Genomic DNA, 14,280 nt, shown 5'->3' with positions numbered 1-14,280 from the left:
TGCTCGGGCCGCCCACCAGCACCGGCAGGTAGCTTTCGCCAGGGCCATTGCCTACTCCGTGTGCCCCCCGCCGTGCCGACCCCCTCCTCCATGGCGGCGCCTTTGTCCCCGACGACACCCAGCAGCGGCCCACTCCCGGTATACCCTCCCCCTTTTCTCTCTCTCTCCCCCCCTCTCTCTCTCTCTCGTCGGTTCTTGGATCGAGGAGACGCCCTTGCTCGCTCCTGATTTGATTTGCTCATTCCCGTGGGTGTCGCGGTTTTTGATGTTCAGGCATCCCGGAGAAGGCAGCGGCTGCCAAGAAGAAGAATGCGGCGACCATCTACTACGTCGTGTAAGATCTGCTCTCCCATGAACTAAAACGATGGGGTAATCTTGCTAGCCAGGTTTCTTGGCTGCTTGTCTTGAATCAATTAGATGAATTCTGATTGATTTCATTCCCCTTCGAAAAATCCTGATTAGTTTCTTGGTTCCGTTGTCTGTTGGCTGCAATAGGACGCACTCTCAGATAACCCAGGTGGTCCGGGAGCTGCGCCAAGATGATGGCCATCTTGGTAGCTAAAATGTTACCATCTCAGTGCATTCCCTGCCTCTTTTTTCTCATTCAGAAAAGGAAATGCATTATCCAACCAATGTCATGTAGCAGTGGCAGAAATGACAACGGCTCGTCTCAGTGCATTCCCTGCCTCTCAGATAACCCAGAATTGTCAGGAGAGCAATGGACATTGATATCACTGGCTCAATTGTTATTCTTGATGAAGCGCAGTAAGCCCCTGAGTCTCCAGACCAATTATTCTATTTCAGTGTCCATCAATGGTTTCCTTAGTTGCAAGACAACGGCTCCCCATGTTACCGATCCGGTGTTGCTGTGCATGAGGACATGGGGAAGGTGTAACAAGGCAGCGCTTGTGTTGCAGTGGAGTGGAGTCAGCCATCTGGATGTTTGCAGATCAGCCGAAGAAGAGAGGAAGGATCTTGAGGAAGAGTCAAGAACAAGGTGAACATCTTGCCCGTCGCAACCCGACGGCTGAGGCGGCAATGAGCAGGTACAATGAGATTCGAATTGTTGGGTATTATTTATATTGCTAATTGTGATTAGATTATAGTTAATTTGCTTGATTATTTGGTCGTGTTTACTTAGGATATGTCAATTGATGGTTGACATTGTTACCTATATATGATATCCCCTGTTTCGAACAAGATTGATTTTTGTTGGACTAAAATTAGTGTTTGATTCTGTTGTACAGCGCCCAGCTGGAAGAGGATGTCAACCTTGATAGTGCTGCTCTTGATTATTTGCTTTATGTTTTTGATTGAGCCGAGCGAGGAGAACCAACACTATTTAGCTTTTGGGGTCTCTGTTTCAAATGACTCGACGTGGCCTTGGCGACACTGGCTTGTATAGGAAGAGGATGCTGATGACTCCTGCTAGAGAGCTCATCGACGACTGCAACAAGCAGTCCCAAGGGAAAAGTAAGCTCCTTCTTTTAGTGATGTTAGCGGTTGTTTGATGTATTTTAGCTCATTGCAGCAGCCTAGGCAACTGCATTCTTCGCTCCAATTAATCATATATGTCTGTATTTTAGCTAATTTTTTTTCTCCTCGGAACGAATGAAACGTTCGCCAGGGAGCGATCACCCCACCGAATGTTTTTCATCGATCTGGGGGAGGAGCTGGACCGAACGATTCGCCCCAGGCCCCCACGCGAACAGTTGCCCCTGCAGGCAAAAACAAAACTTTGACTAGGCCTTTACAGCCTCCAATTAGGCTAAAAAATGGCCCTGTTTATTGTGACGCCTCAACACTTGGATCATCGCTCGAGGTTATCGCTTTTGAGTTTCAGGTGATAGGTTCTTTTTAATTGATTTTTTGGAAATCATGATGCTAAATATATGGATTATGTTTCATGTGTCTCTCCTATTGCCTTTTTACTATATGATTAAAATCCATACCTGACAACAAACATTCTTAAACAGATCCATTTATCAAGGATGACTCTGCTTGATGTCGCCGCATACCAGCAGAAGATAAAGCTCAGCCATAGACTGGAAGACTGGGGCTATATAGATTGCTTTCTAAAACCAATGCAGATCACCCTGCTGAAGAAGAAGGAGAGGAAGTTAGAAATCAGTTTTCAGTTTTACAGGTGCAAAATCAACTCATTCCACTGTAATACTGGACATCCAGATGTCCAGGATGTCGGAAGCATCGGCGTTGCATTCATGAATCTGACATACACATGTAAGAAATATTCTCCCTCTTACAGCCTTTCCAAACATTGGAAATCACTAGACCGACCATGAGGTTGAGAATTCAGATGATGGCCTCTCATGTAGAACTCAATGCACATGTAGTCAGATACTACGGATAAAGTTGAGTTGTATGCTAGGAGTTGTGCTTTTATCAAGTTTACTTATTTACTTATGATCTAATCATCTCTCTAGAAAGAGCATCTTCTGAAGAAGCTATCGACCATGAGGATTTCTCTTTTCGCCTTTGTATTGGAAAGATAGAGATGGAAACCTAAAAAAAACCATAGTATTAGCTTTTTTATCCAATGGAAATTCATACCGCGTGAGCCCTGAGGTTGAGAATGGGAAAATGACTGAACTTGTTCACAACACTAGCAGTAATCTTGACCTTTATTTAACTGGTTTTGTATTCTCGACCTGTTTGCATATTTTTATAGATGAATTAGTCCCAGTGTTATTGGTTCACTTGCTACATGGCTCGAGCATGCTACTCCTAACCTAAGTGGTTGTTGGTCTCACTTTATTGATGGATGGGGGAGGTTGAGAATTTTTCTTATGTTTGTTTGTATTTTCTTTCTAGATAATCTGCATGGTGCTACTTAAAATTTATGAATGGTTTGTCGGCATGTTACTGGGATTTAGAGGCAGAAACGTCTTACTCAACATTGGCCGGATAGGAACAACTCTATCTCGTGCTAGATAAGCTATAGGAGATACTAACAGACTAGCTATACTAACTGACTAGTATCCTGGCTAACTCAATATGATTGCGTTAACATTCAACCACAATAATGGTTCTTTATTTGTTTCATTTTGACATACATGTTTCTGGAATACTCTTACCTGCCATAAGACATGCAGTCAAAGTTGATTTTCTTATAAGCTAGAACATCGCATAGCTAATTGATAGTTGCACTGCCTGATTCTTTTTACCTAGAAGGTACTGATGCACATTGTATAGCAGAAATAAAGTGTATGTAGTCTTCTTGATGAGGAGGTTTTACAATGATATAAATATAAGATAATTGGAATCATTGCAATGCATCATTTTCTCTCATTCAATATAAATATAAAATGATTTTGGCACGGCCATCCTTTTTGGTATATAGTGTTTCCGATGACAAACATAGGGGATCTTTTGTACAGATGCAAATTTCCATGTTCTTGTATTAGACCTTGGAACTTTGCAGTTATTGCAAGTTCTCTTACATATACTGTCTTCGGACTTTGTACTTCATTTTTAAATTTCAGAACTAGGATAGTTATATACCTCCTTGGCAGTGGCGGAGTTAGCATTTGACAGCAGGGTGGTCCGGCCCAAAAAATTGATAAGCAAAATGACATCTGAATGTTCTAACAAACTATCAATATCTTATAGAAGGTCTTACAAACAACTAAAATTCTCAATTAATCTCAGTTTTGTACATGATATGTTAGCTTGCCTTTTGTAAGTATTTTTCGATCGAGTCGAATTAGCTGCTGCTATCTATGGTGATTTGCATGAGCATAATACTGCTGTAGAAGACCATGCTAATCAAGCGAATATGCTTCTTCAGGAGAATCGAAATAACAGTCAGTCGTGGATGGATTAGAATGGAATATTTATTACCTTGGTGATAACGTCGGGCGGGCGTTGAATCGTGGACATGTCCCCCATGGATCTGGGCGGCTGGGCGAACAGATGGAACGAGCTCCCTCCTCCGCCCAAGAAGCAGCCGAGCTCCCTCCTCCGCCCAAGAAGCAGTTGGGGAAGCAGCACCGACGGCCAGAACAACATGGCGGATCCAAATCGCTAGTCTCCTCTGTCCAGAGCTGAACTGAGTGGCTGCCCCCATGAGAGGACACGGGCACAAACAAACCCACACACACCAGACACGCGTGCATGGTGGCTTATCCGGGGGGAGACTACCGCTTGCTCCCGCTGAACCATTGTGTCCCACAACGCTTGCACCTGTCCACCGGTGAATGTTGTGTCCCACTGCCGCTTGCACCTGCCCACCCGTGAACTGCCGCTTGCACCCGTGAATATTGTGGCTCACCCGGAAAATGCATATCTGAGCGCTCGCAGGTGCCAGCCATCTATTCGAAGGGGAGAAAAAAAACTCTACTCCCAAGGAGTTTTTCTTTTCTTTCTAAAGGGTCTATTATTCTCAGGTACTCTCTCCGCCCCATAATATAAAATACTTTTTGACATTACATCAGTGTTAAAAAACATCTTACATTATGGGACGGAGGGAATAGGTTTTATTCACATAAACAAGTGTGACGACCGGTCAAAATCTTACCACTCAATTATTATTTTCAAAAATGATCCATATCTATTATCAGTGTTCATTGAAAATACAAAGCATATCAAACATATAAAAATTACATTGAGATTCCAAGACCATCTCGCATAGCCACTACTGTCGCGGACGCTAGCCAGGAAGTCTTTATGCATGTGCCCCTTGTTCAATACGTGGAGCCGCAATTGTCATTGTTGAACCCTTGCCTAGATCCGAAGCATCTGACATCAAATCCCGTCACATGATGAGAAACCCTAACCTCATCACCCCAAGGAGACGACAGGAATCTACGCTAGAGCTTCGTCGGCTATGTTCAAATGGACTAAAAGACAAACTCGAAGAAGTAGTGCCATTATCCACTCGAGTGTCGACCTGTGAGGACTAAAAAACCTGACCTAAACTACTAACCTCACTATGATTATTGTTGTAGACTTTTAGTATATTCCTCACAGGCGAACCCGTATTTTCTTCAAATCTATAGCACACATCTTTTTGCTATAGTCATTTCGCCATGGATGCAACAGTCTAGGAAAACAAGATACCTGTCTGTTTTCATTCATTTGCCTTTTGATGTGAGAAGTGCCTCCATGGGATTAGCGAGGTGTATTTATGCTTACCCCTTTTTAGTGTTTGGTGAAGCCGATGGACCGTGAACATTATGTACCACATATTGTGGCCTTTTGCCTTTTTATTACTTATAATATGTCATGACAATTTATTTTCCTGAGCCATTTAGTCAACTAGCCAGTCAAGGATAGTCAATGGTCTTTTGGCTATTTGTTTGTTCATTTCATTCAACATGCATGTTTCTGGAGTAGTCTTGGCGGAAGACACATAATCAAAGTTGATTTTCTTATAAGCTGATCATCACATAGCTAATTGGTAGTTACACTAGCTGAGCTTGTCCTATGCTCATTGTACAGGATAGATAAAGTGTATGTGATCTTCTTGATGAGAAGTCTTTTTAGAGATTCCAATACAAATTACATACAGATGTATAGACATATTTTAGAATGTAGATTCACTTATTTTGTTCTGTATGTAGTCCGCATTGAAATCTTTAAAATGACTTATATTTAGGAACGGTGGGAGTTGGATATGATTAAGTATTTAAATTAACCATATGAGTTCTTTGAGTGCCACCAGGATGTCATCTTTATTCACATGTTATGTGTTATGTCACATCAACTTCTACCCTTTTGTTTTCTGCAGAACACAACAACTGTTCGTCACCTAAAAGGACAGGATGACACCAAAGGAGTTATGATAGCAGCACTTATAGGCATTGAGGAATTGGCAAAGAGATTACGCTTCATAGGTATGAAGTTAGAACAACGGCTGGAAACTATGAAAGGCCGTTTCTAATTACCTTTGTTGGATCTGTCTTACCTACAATGCATGTGTGACCCCTGGAGAAGCCACTTTTTGTTTCGTCTGCAGTATACTCCATGTTTAGTTCCAATGATGCCCTAACCCTTTTGTTCCTGCTCTAAAGAATAAGACATGTATAGGCTTCAGATTTTTGTAATCATCTATGTGCTAAACATCCCTTTGTGGTTATGTGTTTTATATGTAATCAAGCATCTATCCATGATGATATATATGCCCAGCTAATGTTTGAAAAGATCCATCATCTGTATCACCACTGCTGGATAACCACTATAAATCTATAATGCACATTTTATTAGAGGTGGCTAAACTGAGCTCGAACTCATGTGATCTCAGATGGACAGTAAAATAATAGTACAAAATAACAAATCTGATATTTTGTACCAAACATTGACAAAAAATTTGAGCATTCATTTTTTTCTGGCCATGTTTTACATGAATGTCATTCCATAATGACACTTTGAAAGCAAATAAAACATTTGTCAATGTTTGATGCAAATGAAAATTCTGATATTTTTTTATTTTACTGTCCACTCGAGCTCATGTGTGCTCGAGCTTAGAAAAGCAATTTTGCATTTTATTTTGTTTCTCTGAGAACAATTACTATTGCTCCAACACAATACATAAGGTGTAAAGGTCAAATTTCCATATTAAGTTAATCATTTGTCTTCTCTTTAATGCTCTCAATAATATCTCATTGAATGATCATCCACCATCCATCGCATGTGAATGAAATGTTGTATTTTTAAGAAACACATTTACTTTTTTGCAACATGGTGTTGTACAAACCTAAAATGTTAATCTGGGTGGCTAGGATGGCATGTATGAATACCTTTGTAGGATCAGCAACTTTATAACACAACATATCTCCGCGTAAAAACAACATATCATTCAACATGTGCACTGCGAGGAAGTCAAGTTTTGTAAAAGTTTAACTGTGACATAATTAATTGTATAAATTCCATGGGTGATACATTTGAATTATTACATAATAAAAACATTTAAAATAGTCTTAGTAGGGACACATTTTGTTTCTAATTCAAATCGGTGTTGGTACAATACAAAGAGGCACGACCTTCGTAAGTGATAGGCCAAACTTTTCTTCCATATCAATCCCATTCCTTTCAAGCTCAACAGGGAGACTCCACTTAAATTGATTTAACAACGAAGCGAGGACCAAATGCATCATCCTAATAGCCAATGGCATTCCAGGGCAGATCCGACGTCCGGCACCAAATGGAAGGAGCTCAAAATCGGCACCCTTAAAATCAACCGCTGAACCCAAGAACCTCTCTGGCATAAACTTCTCAGGTTCAGTCCATACATCATCATCTCGACCTATCGCCCATATGTTTATGAACACGCGTGAATCTTTAGGTATTGTGTAACCTGCTATTTGCAATGTTCTCTCGGGTTTGCGTGGCAACAAGAGCGGGCCAGGAGGATGAAGTCTAAAAGTCTCTTTTATAACAGCTTGGAGATAGGGCAACCGAACAATATCATCTTCGTCAATGTTTATTTTGGATCCAATAACTTTTGCAAGCTCGTTGCAAGCTCTAGACATTGATGATGGGTTTTGGAGAAGCTCCATCATTGCCCATTCCACCGTGCTAGAGCTTGTGTCACTACCAGCAGAGAACAAATCCTAACATGCAAATATAATGTCACGTCAATGGTCTAGTCAATATAGCTATTTAGATACACTAAACAAGGAAGCGGATTAGGAGCACTCGGGTGCTCCACCCCCCTATATTCAAAAATAAATTAATAATTCAGAAAAAAGTTGAAAAAATTCTGGATAGATTTTTAAACCAAATATGACTAGGTATTGTACTCCTATAAAAAGTTTGGCCAAGGAATGATTCTCGTTGACTTCAAGGCAAAAAAGACAAATTTATGACGACAATATAGCATGAATAGTACTTGTATCTAGTAGTTTGAAACAACGCTAGGTATCTTATGACAAATTCGCCATTTAAACAGAACAATTTGCAAAGTGTGACCAATTCTTGCTCTTTCATCCCTGTTTTTCGGGCCTCTACTTGCTCTTTCATTCAATGGTTAAGACATACTCCAAAGTCTCTGCTTAACGACGACGCTCTTTTAAAAAAAATAGCCAATTGGTGACTAAGAGCACATACAACCAGATCCCCCATACCCGCCCCAAATGCGCGGGCCACCCATTTAGTACCCGGACGACTTTTGGCCACCCAACCAGGCTTCCCATAGCTGGCCCAAACGCCCAGACCAGCCGGCACACCCCATACCCGATCCATATATGGGGTGGATATGGGAACGCCCGGACATGCCCGGACGCGTCCGCCATGTCATACTGACCGACAGGGCACGTCGTCTGCTCCACGTCGCACGGCACCGCTCCAACGTTTCGCTCGAGAGAGGAGGCCGGCTATTTAAGACCGAGGACGGCGGCAGCCGAATCCTATCCACCCCATATCCCCTTTCTCCTCTCCGCCGCCGCCACTTCCAATCTGCCCGACATACCATGCCAAGGCGCCGGATCACCACCTACGTCGTGCTCAGTCCAGAGCGCCGTCTGCGGCTGCTGGAGGAGATCCAGGCGAGACAGGCTGCTTGTTTCGTTGCGGGCCTTCCTCCAGACTCGCCCGAGTAGGAGCAGACGCCGAAAGCAAAGCCCATGGAGGAGGAGGCGGTGGAACCGGAGCTGGAGGAGGAGGAGGCGGCGGAACCGGAGCTGGAGGAGGAGGAGGAGGAGGAGGAGGAGGCGGAGCCGGCTGCGTTCTTCGCCATGGCGGACGCGCAGGTGTACTACAAGACAGCCCAAGCGATGCAAATGGTGGAGCGAACCGCCATCCTATAGTCCATCCAGAATGTGGCCTACGTCGAGGCCAACCGCCAGTTCATCCGGTAAGAACAGGCGGTGACAGAGGTGTTGTTCGCCGAACTGGATGCAGAGGTGGAAGGGGGAGGATCAGAGCCTCCACAGGCGCAAGAGCTGTTGCACTTGCAAGTCTACCCAGCGTCGGGCATGAAGATCGTCGACATCTCTAACGATGAGTAGTTTTAATTTGAAATTCATAATTGTGGCAGATGTTTTTGGTCTGATGTCCGGTCACTGTCCGCGAGCATTTGGGAGCCGAATTTTGGTGTTTATGGTTGTAGATTCTTAAGACATTTAATATGGTCGAATCGAGAAGGGTAGCTGGTGACACCTCATGTCTTCGTGTAGCAGCTATATGACGACTACATTTCTTTACAACGCACAACGATCGACCTCCTCTAGTTGTTTAGCTATATGAGTTATCTTGCATAACTGGATAGGACAGGTTGTTCTAATGCTGGTTTATCGATATAAATTATTTATTTATAACCAACTTATGGCCATATCATATCATGTAGGATGTAATCATGCAGATGCGGGCAAGGTTTGTTTTGTACTACCTCCGTTCCATAATATAAAACGTTTTTTGCAGTTTAATTAAAGTGCAAAGATGTGTTATATTATGGGGCGCAGGGAGTATGTAACTAATATACAGGTGCATCTCTTTGGATCTGATGATGGTCGTGCAATAAGTATAAATTGTTGATGTTTCTCTATATCATGGCTTGGTCCTCCTTTTCTTTTTAGTCTACTCTTTTATCTAATCACCTATTTCCATTTGTATGCATACTTTTATCTAGTGGTCCGTTCCTATTTTCATTATTATTTTTTATTTTTATCCTTTCAATTTATAATTTAGCTAGTTAAACTGGTCTTCACTTTTTAAAACTTACTGCATCTACCTGGTCCTATCTCTTCCTTTGTTATTTATTACAAATATGTATATATGGTCCTACTTTTTTTACATTACTATCTAGTTATTTCATAAAAAAATGATCAGCTGCTTTTGTTTATCTATTTTGTGACGTGTATTTCACACACTTTAAAGTGTGTACGTAATTACAGATTAGTATATCCGCTACTGCAAGAATCGTGAAGTAAGTGTTGACGATGGGTATCTGAAAGTGGTAAAGTTCAACAAGCAGGAAAATTTTATCCGGTAATAGCAAAGGGTATGCTTTAAGGAGTAATTAAATGCCAAGTTAATCGAAGATATAGTGCATGGAGAGTATATTGACCGGCCGCACAAGATCGTGTATCTACAGTTACGTGTGAAGAGGACGCGATGCAAGGTGAAGCACGATGACCGTCGAACAATCTTGAAGAGTCCTGATTTGTTCGGATGCGATGAAACTCATGAGGCAGGCAGCTTCCATGGAGAGTCACAGATTGATCGGACCCCGGATCTAGCAATCTGCAAACGGTGCGCGGGCCCTGCAAACCCGTGAAGAGTGCAATCAGAAGAGCCACTACGTGGCTCGATACATCAGTCACTGTGTCACATCCCGCTTTCCGGCTGATCTGAAATGGAAGAGCAAGTGCAACCACCGAACCAAAGCCCCAGCCACCATGCCAGATGCCACTCGACAGGTCTACCCGTGTGCGCGTCAGTAGCCGCTGCAGTCCTTGTCGCAGTCGCAGGCTTCATCAGCTGGGCCGTCTCGGTCATCAATAATGTCGAGGCCAGCGTTGAGAAGTGAGAACGGCCGTCTCAACAGAGTTGAGTCAACACCTTCGCCGTGAACACCACCAACCATAGTGATGCAGGCTTCTTCGCCGGCAACATCTCTGCCGCCAAACTTTGCTCCAACCAACGAACCTCACAGTTTAGACTTTGTTAAAATAGATTATTTTCGGTTAGCTGGCCAACACGCTAAACAACTGAATGATGCTGATATGATATCTGCTAACGGTTTTTATATGTCTGCTCTTCGTGTGATTGTTACAAGTTATAACATTATAAATTGCTTATTCTTATCCAAAACAGAAGTAGAAGATAGTATCAACGACTAACTAGATAGATAGGTACCAACTTACATACCTAACCTCTATGTTTAGTGGATGATTAGCTTAGTAGGGATCTTATTTAGCACCGAGCTGTAGTACGCAGTTGGGGCGTCACTTCACGAGCTGCACATGGTCTTGCTAATTAGTCCCGTATGTTCCTAGAGACTAGGCATGTCAGGCCCCAAAACATGGTTCGAACGTAACAGCCGTCACGCGTTTATAAACAAAAGATTATAAACGTGTGAGGCCTAAACTAAAATTTTTCACAATAATACACATAATAAGCATGTATTCTTTATTCTAGGGATACATAGTTCTTGCTGAAAATAAACTTCTAAAGTACTTCAATTTATTCCCTCCCGGCGCGTGCTACGCCTACTGCTCAAAGCCAAGCTCAGGATCATTACCACTTTGGGCTGCAAAAGTAGAAATTAAGCAAGGGTGAGTATGATGATTCATACCCAGCAAGTAGCATTTATTCAAGGGTACAAAAGGAGAAAGTGTTATGGATATCACAACGGTGTAATTCAGTTTCAAGGAAATGATACGACAACAATGGACAGATTTAGCGGTGGAAAATAAAGTAGTGCAAAAGGCTGAATTAAAAGATGATATTAAACAGAGTTCAACGGAATACTGGAAATATTTATAGCGGTGTATAGGGAAAATATTGGTATCACACGTGACCAGCAAGGTTCCCTACCCGGGACTCACAGGGGTGAATATTCACACTTTTACACTCTTAAGAGGGGTACTCCGACATCGACAGTCTCGACCAGAACCACGTGGGTTCTAGAAGAGCAGAGCCCTTCGACCCCCTGAGGCACGACAACTTGACTTACTAGTATGGGTCGTTCCCAAGGATCCATCACCGATACCCTGTTCGGAACAAGTGTCGCCCCCAGCGGAGAACTCAGACAGTCCCATACCTGAACCGTGACCGGTACAATATGTTTGCGGTCGTGACACCAATATAGACAATATGTGAATATGGAAATAAGGAGGTCAGTGGTATGATGAAACTTATGTAGTAATCCTCACGTCTCCACGTAAGCCCAAATAATCATGACGATTACTTGCTCACCGGAACATATTTCTCTTCAACAGTACCGTGGCCAACGAACAGAGGACAGTTGCAGAAGAACTCATATATCACGGTACAGTGGCTAGCAAAAGAAATACTAGCAGCAGTATATCTCTAGATCAGTGTAACAGTGTGCAAGTCGCAGGACCAAGCACAGCAACGAAATATGAACAGAGGAACTGCTACTTGCCTGACAGCAGTACCCGTCTACCACGCGGTCGCTAGGAACAACACCAGCGAGAGCTCCAACTTCTTCTTCCAGCAGACGACTCTGACTAGTGTGTCAATGGTCCTACGCTACAGCACCTGGTCGCCTTATATACTGGTAACAAGTGAGTAGCTCCTTGTGAACACATTAATCGTCGTCGGATAAGCTAGTGCCCCTTTGCTTCACCTAATGGCTGGTTCGATGCACCTACTAGCTCATGCATGCATATGTTTTTAACCAGAGCAATGACACGTACATTCTATCTCTCAAGACACGTAGCCATGCAACAAGCCTTCTCATCGCTGCATGCAAAAATATCTACTGCCCTAGACGGTGGTACAGTGTAATCCAAGAGCTAGCTGGCCTGTGAGAAGAAAATGCAGCTAACCTTACTGAGCTAGTCGGCAGGCTACGTACATGCATTACGGCAACGGTGACTAGATGGATGCATGCAGTGCGTTGAGTACAGACCATGGATGTGGTGCATGCCATGCATTGATGCATGCATGTAAGTGTACGTGGATTGCTCAAGCAAATGCAATACTCCACCATCTTCTAATACAAAGAAAATCTACTAATGATTGGGATGCACCTATTGGTCTTAAGATATTTATCTCCAAAATTATTTATAAATACTAGCATGCCTGAGTTATTAGAAAAATGATAGTTAAGCAAAATTTAATTCTAAATGACAATCGATGCATTTTAATTATCCTTAAGTAACACACGGGTGTTACAAAGCAAACACTCTAGTCTAGAAAAATGCGTTTTGCAAAAAGAATTATAGAAAAAATGCGAATGTATTTCCTCATTAATTAGTTGCGGCGTCCCTATTTGTACTGTTCGTGGCATCCCTATTTCTACTCTTTGACTACTGTAAATGACTGCTAGATGATTTTTTTACCTCTTGTCTAAGAGAACTTCCATGTAAATTATGTCCAAATAGTTAATATATAAGTTTTGAAGATCAACTTGATCTTAATATTCGAGCCCACATCAAGAAATTGTACAAGTCTATAAAAATGTTCCAAACTGTTTCTCCTTTTTTTTCCCGCAGGTCCTCGGCGTCATCATTTGCAGCGAGTTAGGTCTGGCATGGATCGGAGAATACATATTTGTAAAGTAGTAGATAGACTCATGCAGAACCACATCGGAGATGTGTCGGTCGGGAGCCTAAACTCGCTCCTCACGTAGCATGGCGGAAAACAACATGGAGAAGACCTGGTGACAGCGGAAAACTCTAGAGGTGTACCTCTTTGTGTGGTGTGTATGTCCATGAGATGAGAACTTCTATTATCGTTGAAAAAAACTGATGTACCATATCCCTTCCCAGACCACTGGTTAGGACTACCATAGTTAGAGCATCTACAGCCGGACCTGACAAATCCAGCCTCCTATACGTTCGCCGACGCGCTTGAGCACGCCCGCGGATGCATCGGGATGGCTCCTCATATTTTGTGTCCGGCATCCACATATCAAAAATTCGGACTCTTAAATCAATGTAAATCTAATCCGGACATTCTATAAAATAGAATTCAATTTTTGTTCAAATTATCGAAAGATAGTCGAAATTCAAAAAAAAATCCAGATGTGAGAAATATTCTAACCTGTATGGATGTCCAGATTGAAAAATTTATCACAATATTGCACGGGAGGTTCTATCATCCACCATCCAGATTTTTTGTGCATTTGTTTGTTCGAATTTTCTTTCTTTTAAGTTCATATACAGCGATTTAATTTGTGGTTCAACTTATTTTGCGGAGAGTTTGGTTGGTTATATGGACTTTGGAGATGCTTCCAGATAGAGCTAAAGAATTTATAATGTGCAATTCAGCACCTTCAGAGTAGTATTTGTAAGATTTTTTATGATACTAGTAAGTGTGCACGTGCAACGCACGTATCATAATCTATCTCTCATAGAAACATCTATTTTGAATGTAATTTCTCTTTTAGCGAGTTATTTTCACCGAGCTATTTAAATGTGTCTTATACCCAACGATATGATCGCATGTGTAACATACAATCCGTGAGATTTGTATTGTTTCCATCATTTTCTAAGTCTCATTTTCTTAAATTATCATCACTCAATTTCGAGTCCACAAAAGTGACATCTAGTTTTGTTCTAAAATCTATCATATGAACCTAGAAAGTAGTAACCGTAGTTAGTTTCGAAATAGTGATAAAACATAGAATAA

At 42.1% G+C, this 14,280-nt stretch overlaps 1 protein-coding gene and 2 long non-coding RNA genes across 4 annotated transcripts; 2 read left to right on the top strand and 1 right to left on the bottom strand.

Moving 5' to 3' along the window:
- Nucleotides 1–6: 6 nt before the first annotated feature.
- On the top strand, nt 7–2,913 carry LOC125531548. Of its 2 annotated transcripts, none has more exons than XR_007293321.1 (4): nt 7–1,046; nt 1,248–1,473; nt 1,628–2,241; nt 2,833–2,913. It is a non-coding gene; the product is annotated as an uncharacterized LOC125531548 (long non-coding RNA). The 2 variants fall into 2 exon arrangements; XR_007293320.1 differs by lacking the exon at nt 2,833–2,913 and having other exon boundaries at nt 1,628–1,843; nt 1,977–2,117.
- A 1,360-nt stretch (nt 2,914–4,273) lies between these two features.
- LOC125531550 lies at nt 4,274–6,165 on the top strand. Its single transcript, XR_007293322.1, has 2 exons — nt 4,274–4,406; nt 5,750–6,165. It is a non-coding gene; the product is annotated as an uncharacterized LOC125531550 (long non-coding RNA).
- An 800-nt stretch (nt 6,166–6,965) lies between these two features.
- On the bottom strand, nt 6,966–8,252 carry LOC125531551 (geraniol 8-hydroxylase-like). Its single transcript, XM_048695918.1, has 2 exons — nt 8,118–8,252; nt 6,966–7,571 (listed from the first exon to the last, which is right to left on the bottom strand). The coding sequence occupies exons 1-2, from the start codon at nt 8,250–8,252 to the stop codon at nt 6,966–6,968; spliced, it is 741 nt and encodes a 246-aa protein (XP_048551875.1).
- Nucleotides 8,253–14,280: the final 6,028 nt, after the last annotated feature.

This window comes from Triticum urartu, unplaced genomic scaffold (assembly GCF_003073215.2).
Source record: "Triticum urartu cultivar G1812 unplaced genomic scaffold, Tu2.1 TuUngrouped_contig_7459, whole genome shotgun sequence".
NCBI classification, from domain to species: Eukaryota; Viridiplantae; Streptophyta; class Magnoliopsida; order Poales; family Poaceae; genus Triticum; species Triticum urartu.
The sequence above is the reverse complement of the archived record's forward strand: the minus strand, read 5'-3'. Positions and strand labels throughout refer to the sequence as shown.

What these genes read in the sequence shown, in the direction of transcription:
- LOC125531551 (XM_048695918.1), bottom strand. Translation starts at nt 8,252, where the DNA reads ATGGCGGACGCGTCCGGGCATGTCCGGGCGTTCCCATATCCACCCCAT. An exon ending in GGTGGCCAAAAGTCGTCCGG is followed by an intron (nt 7,572 to 8,117) that starts GTACTAAATGGG and finishes TTTGCATGTTAG; the next exon opens with GATTTGTTCTCTGCTGGTAG.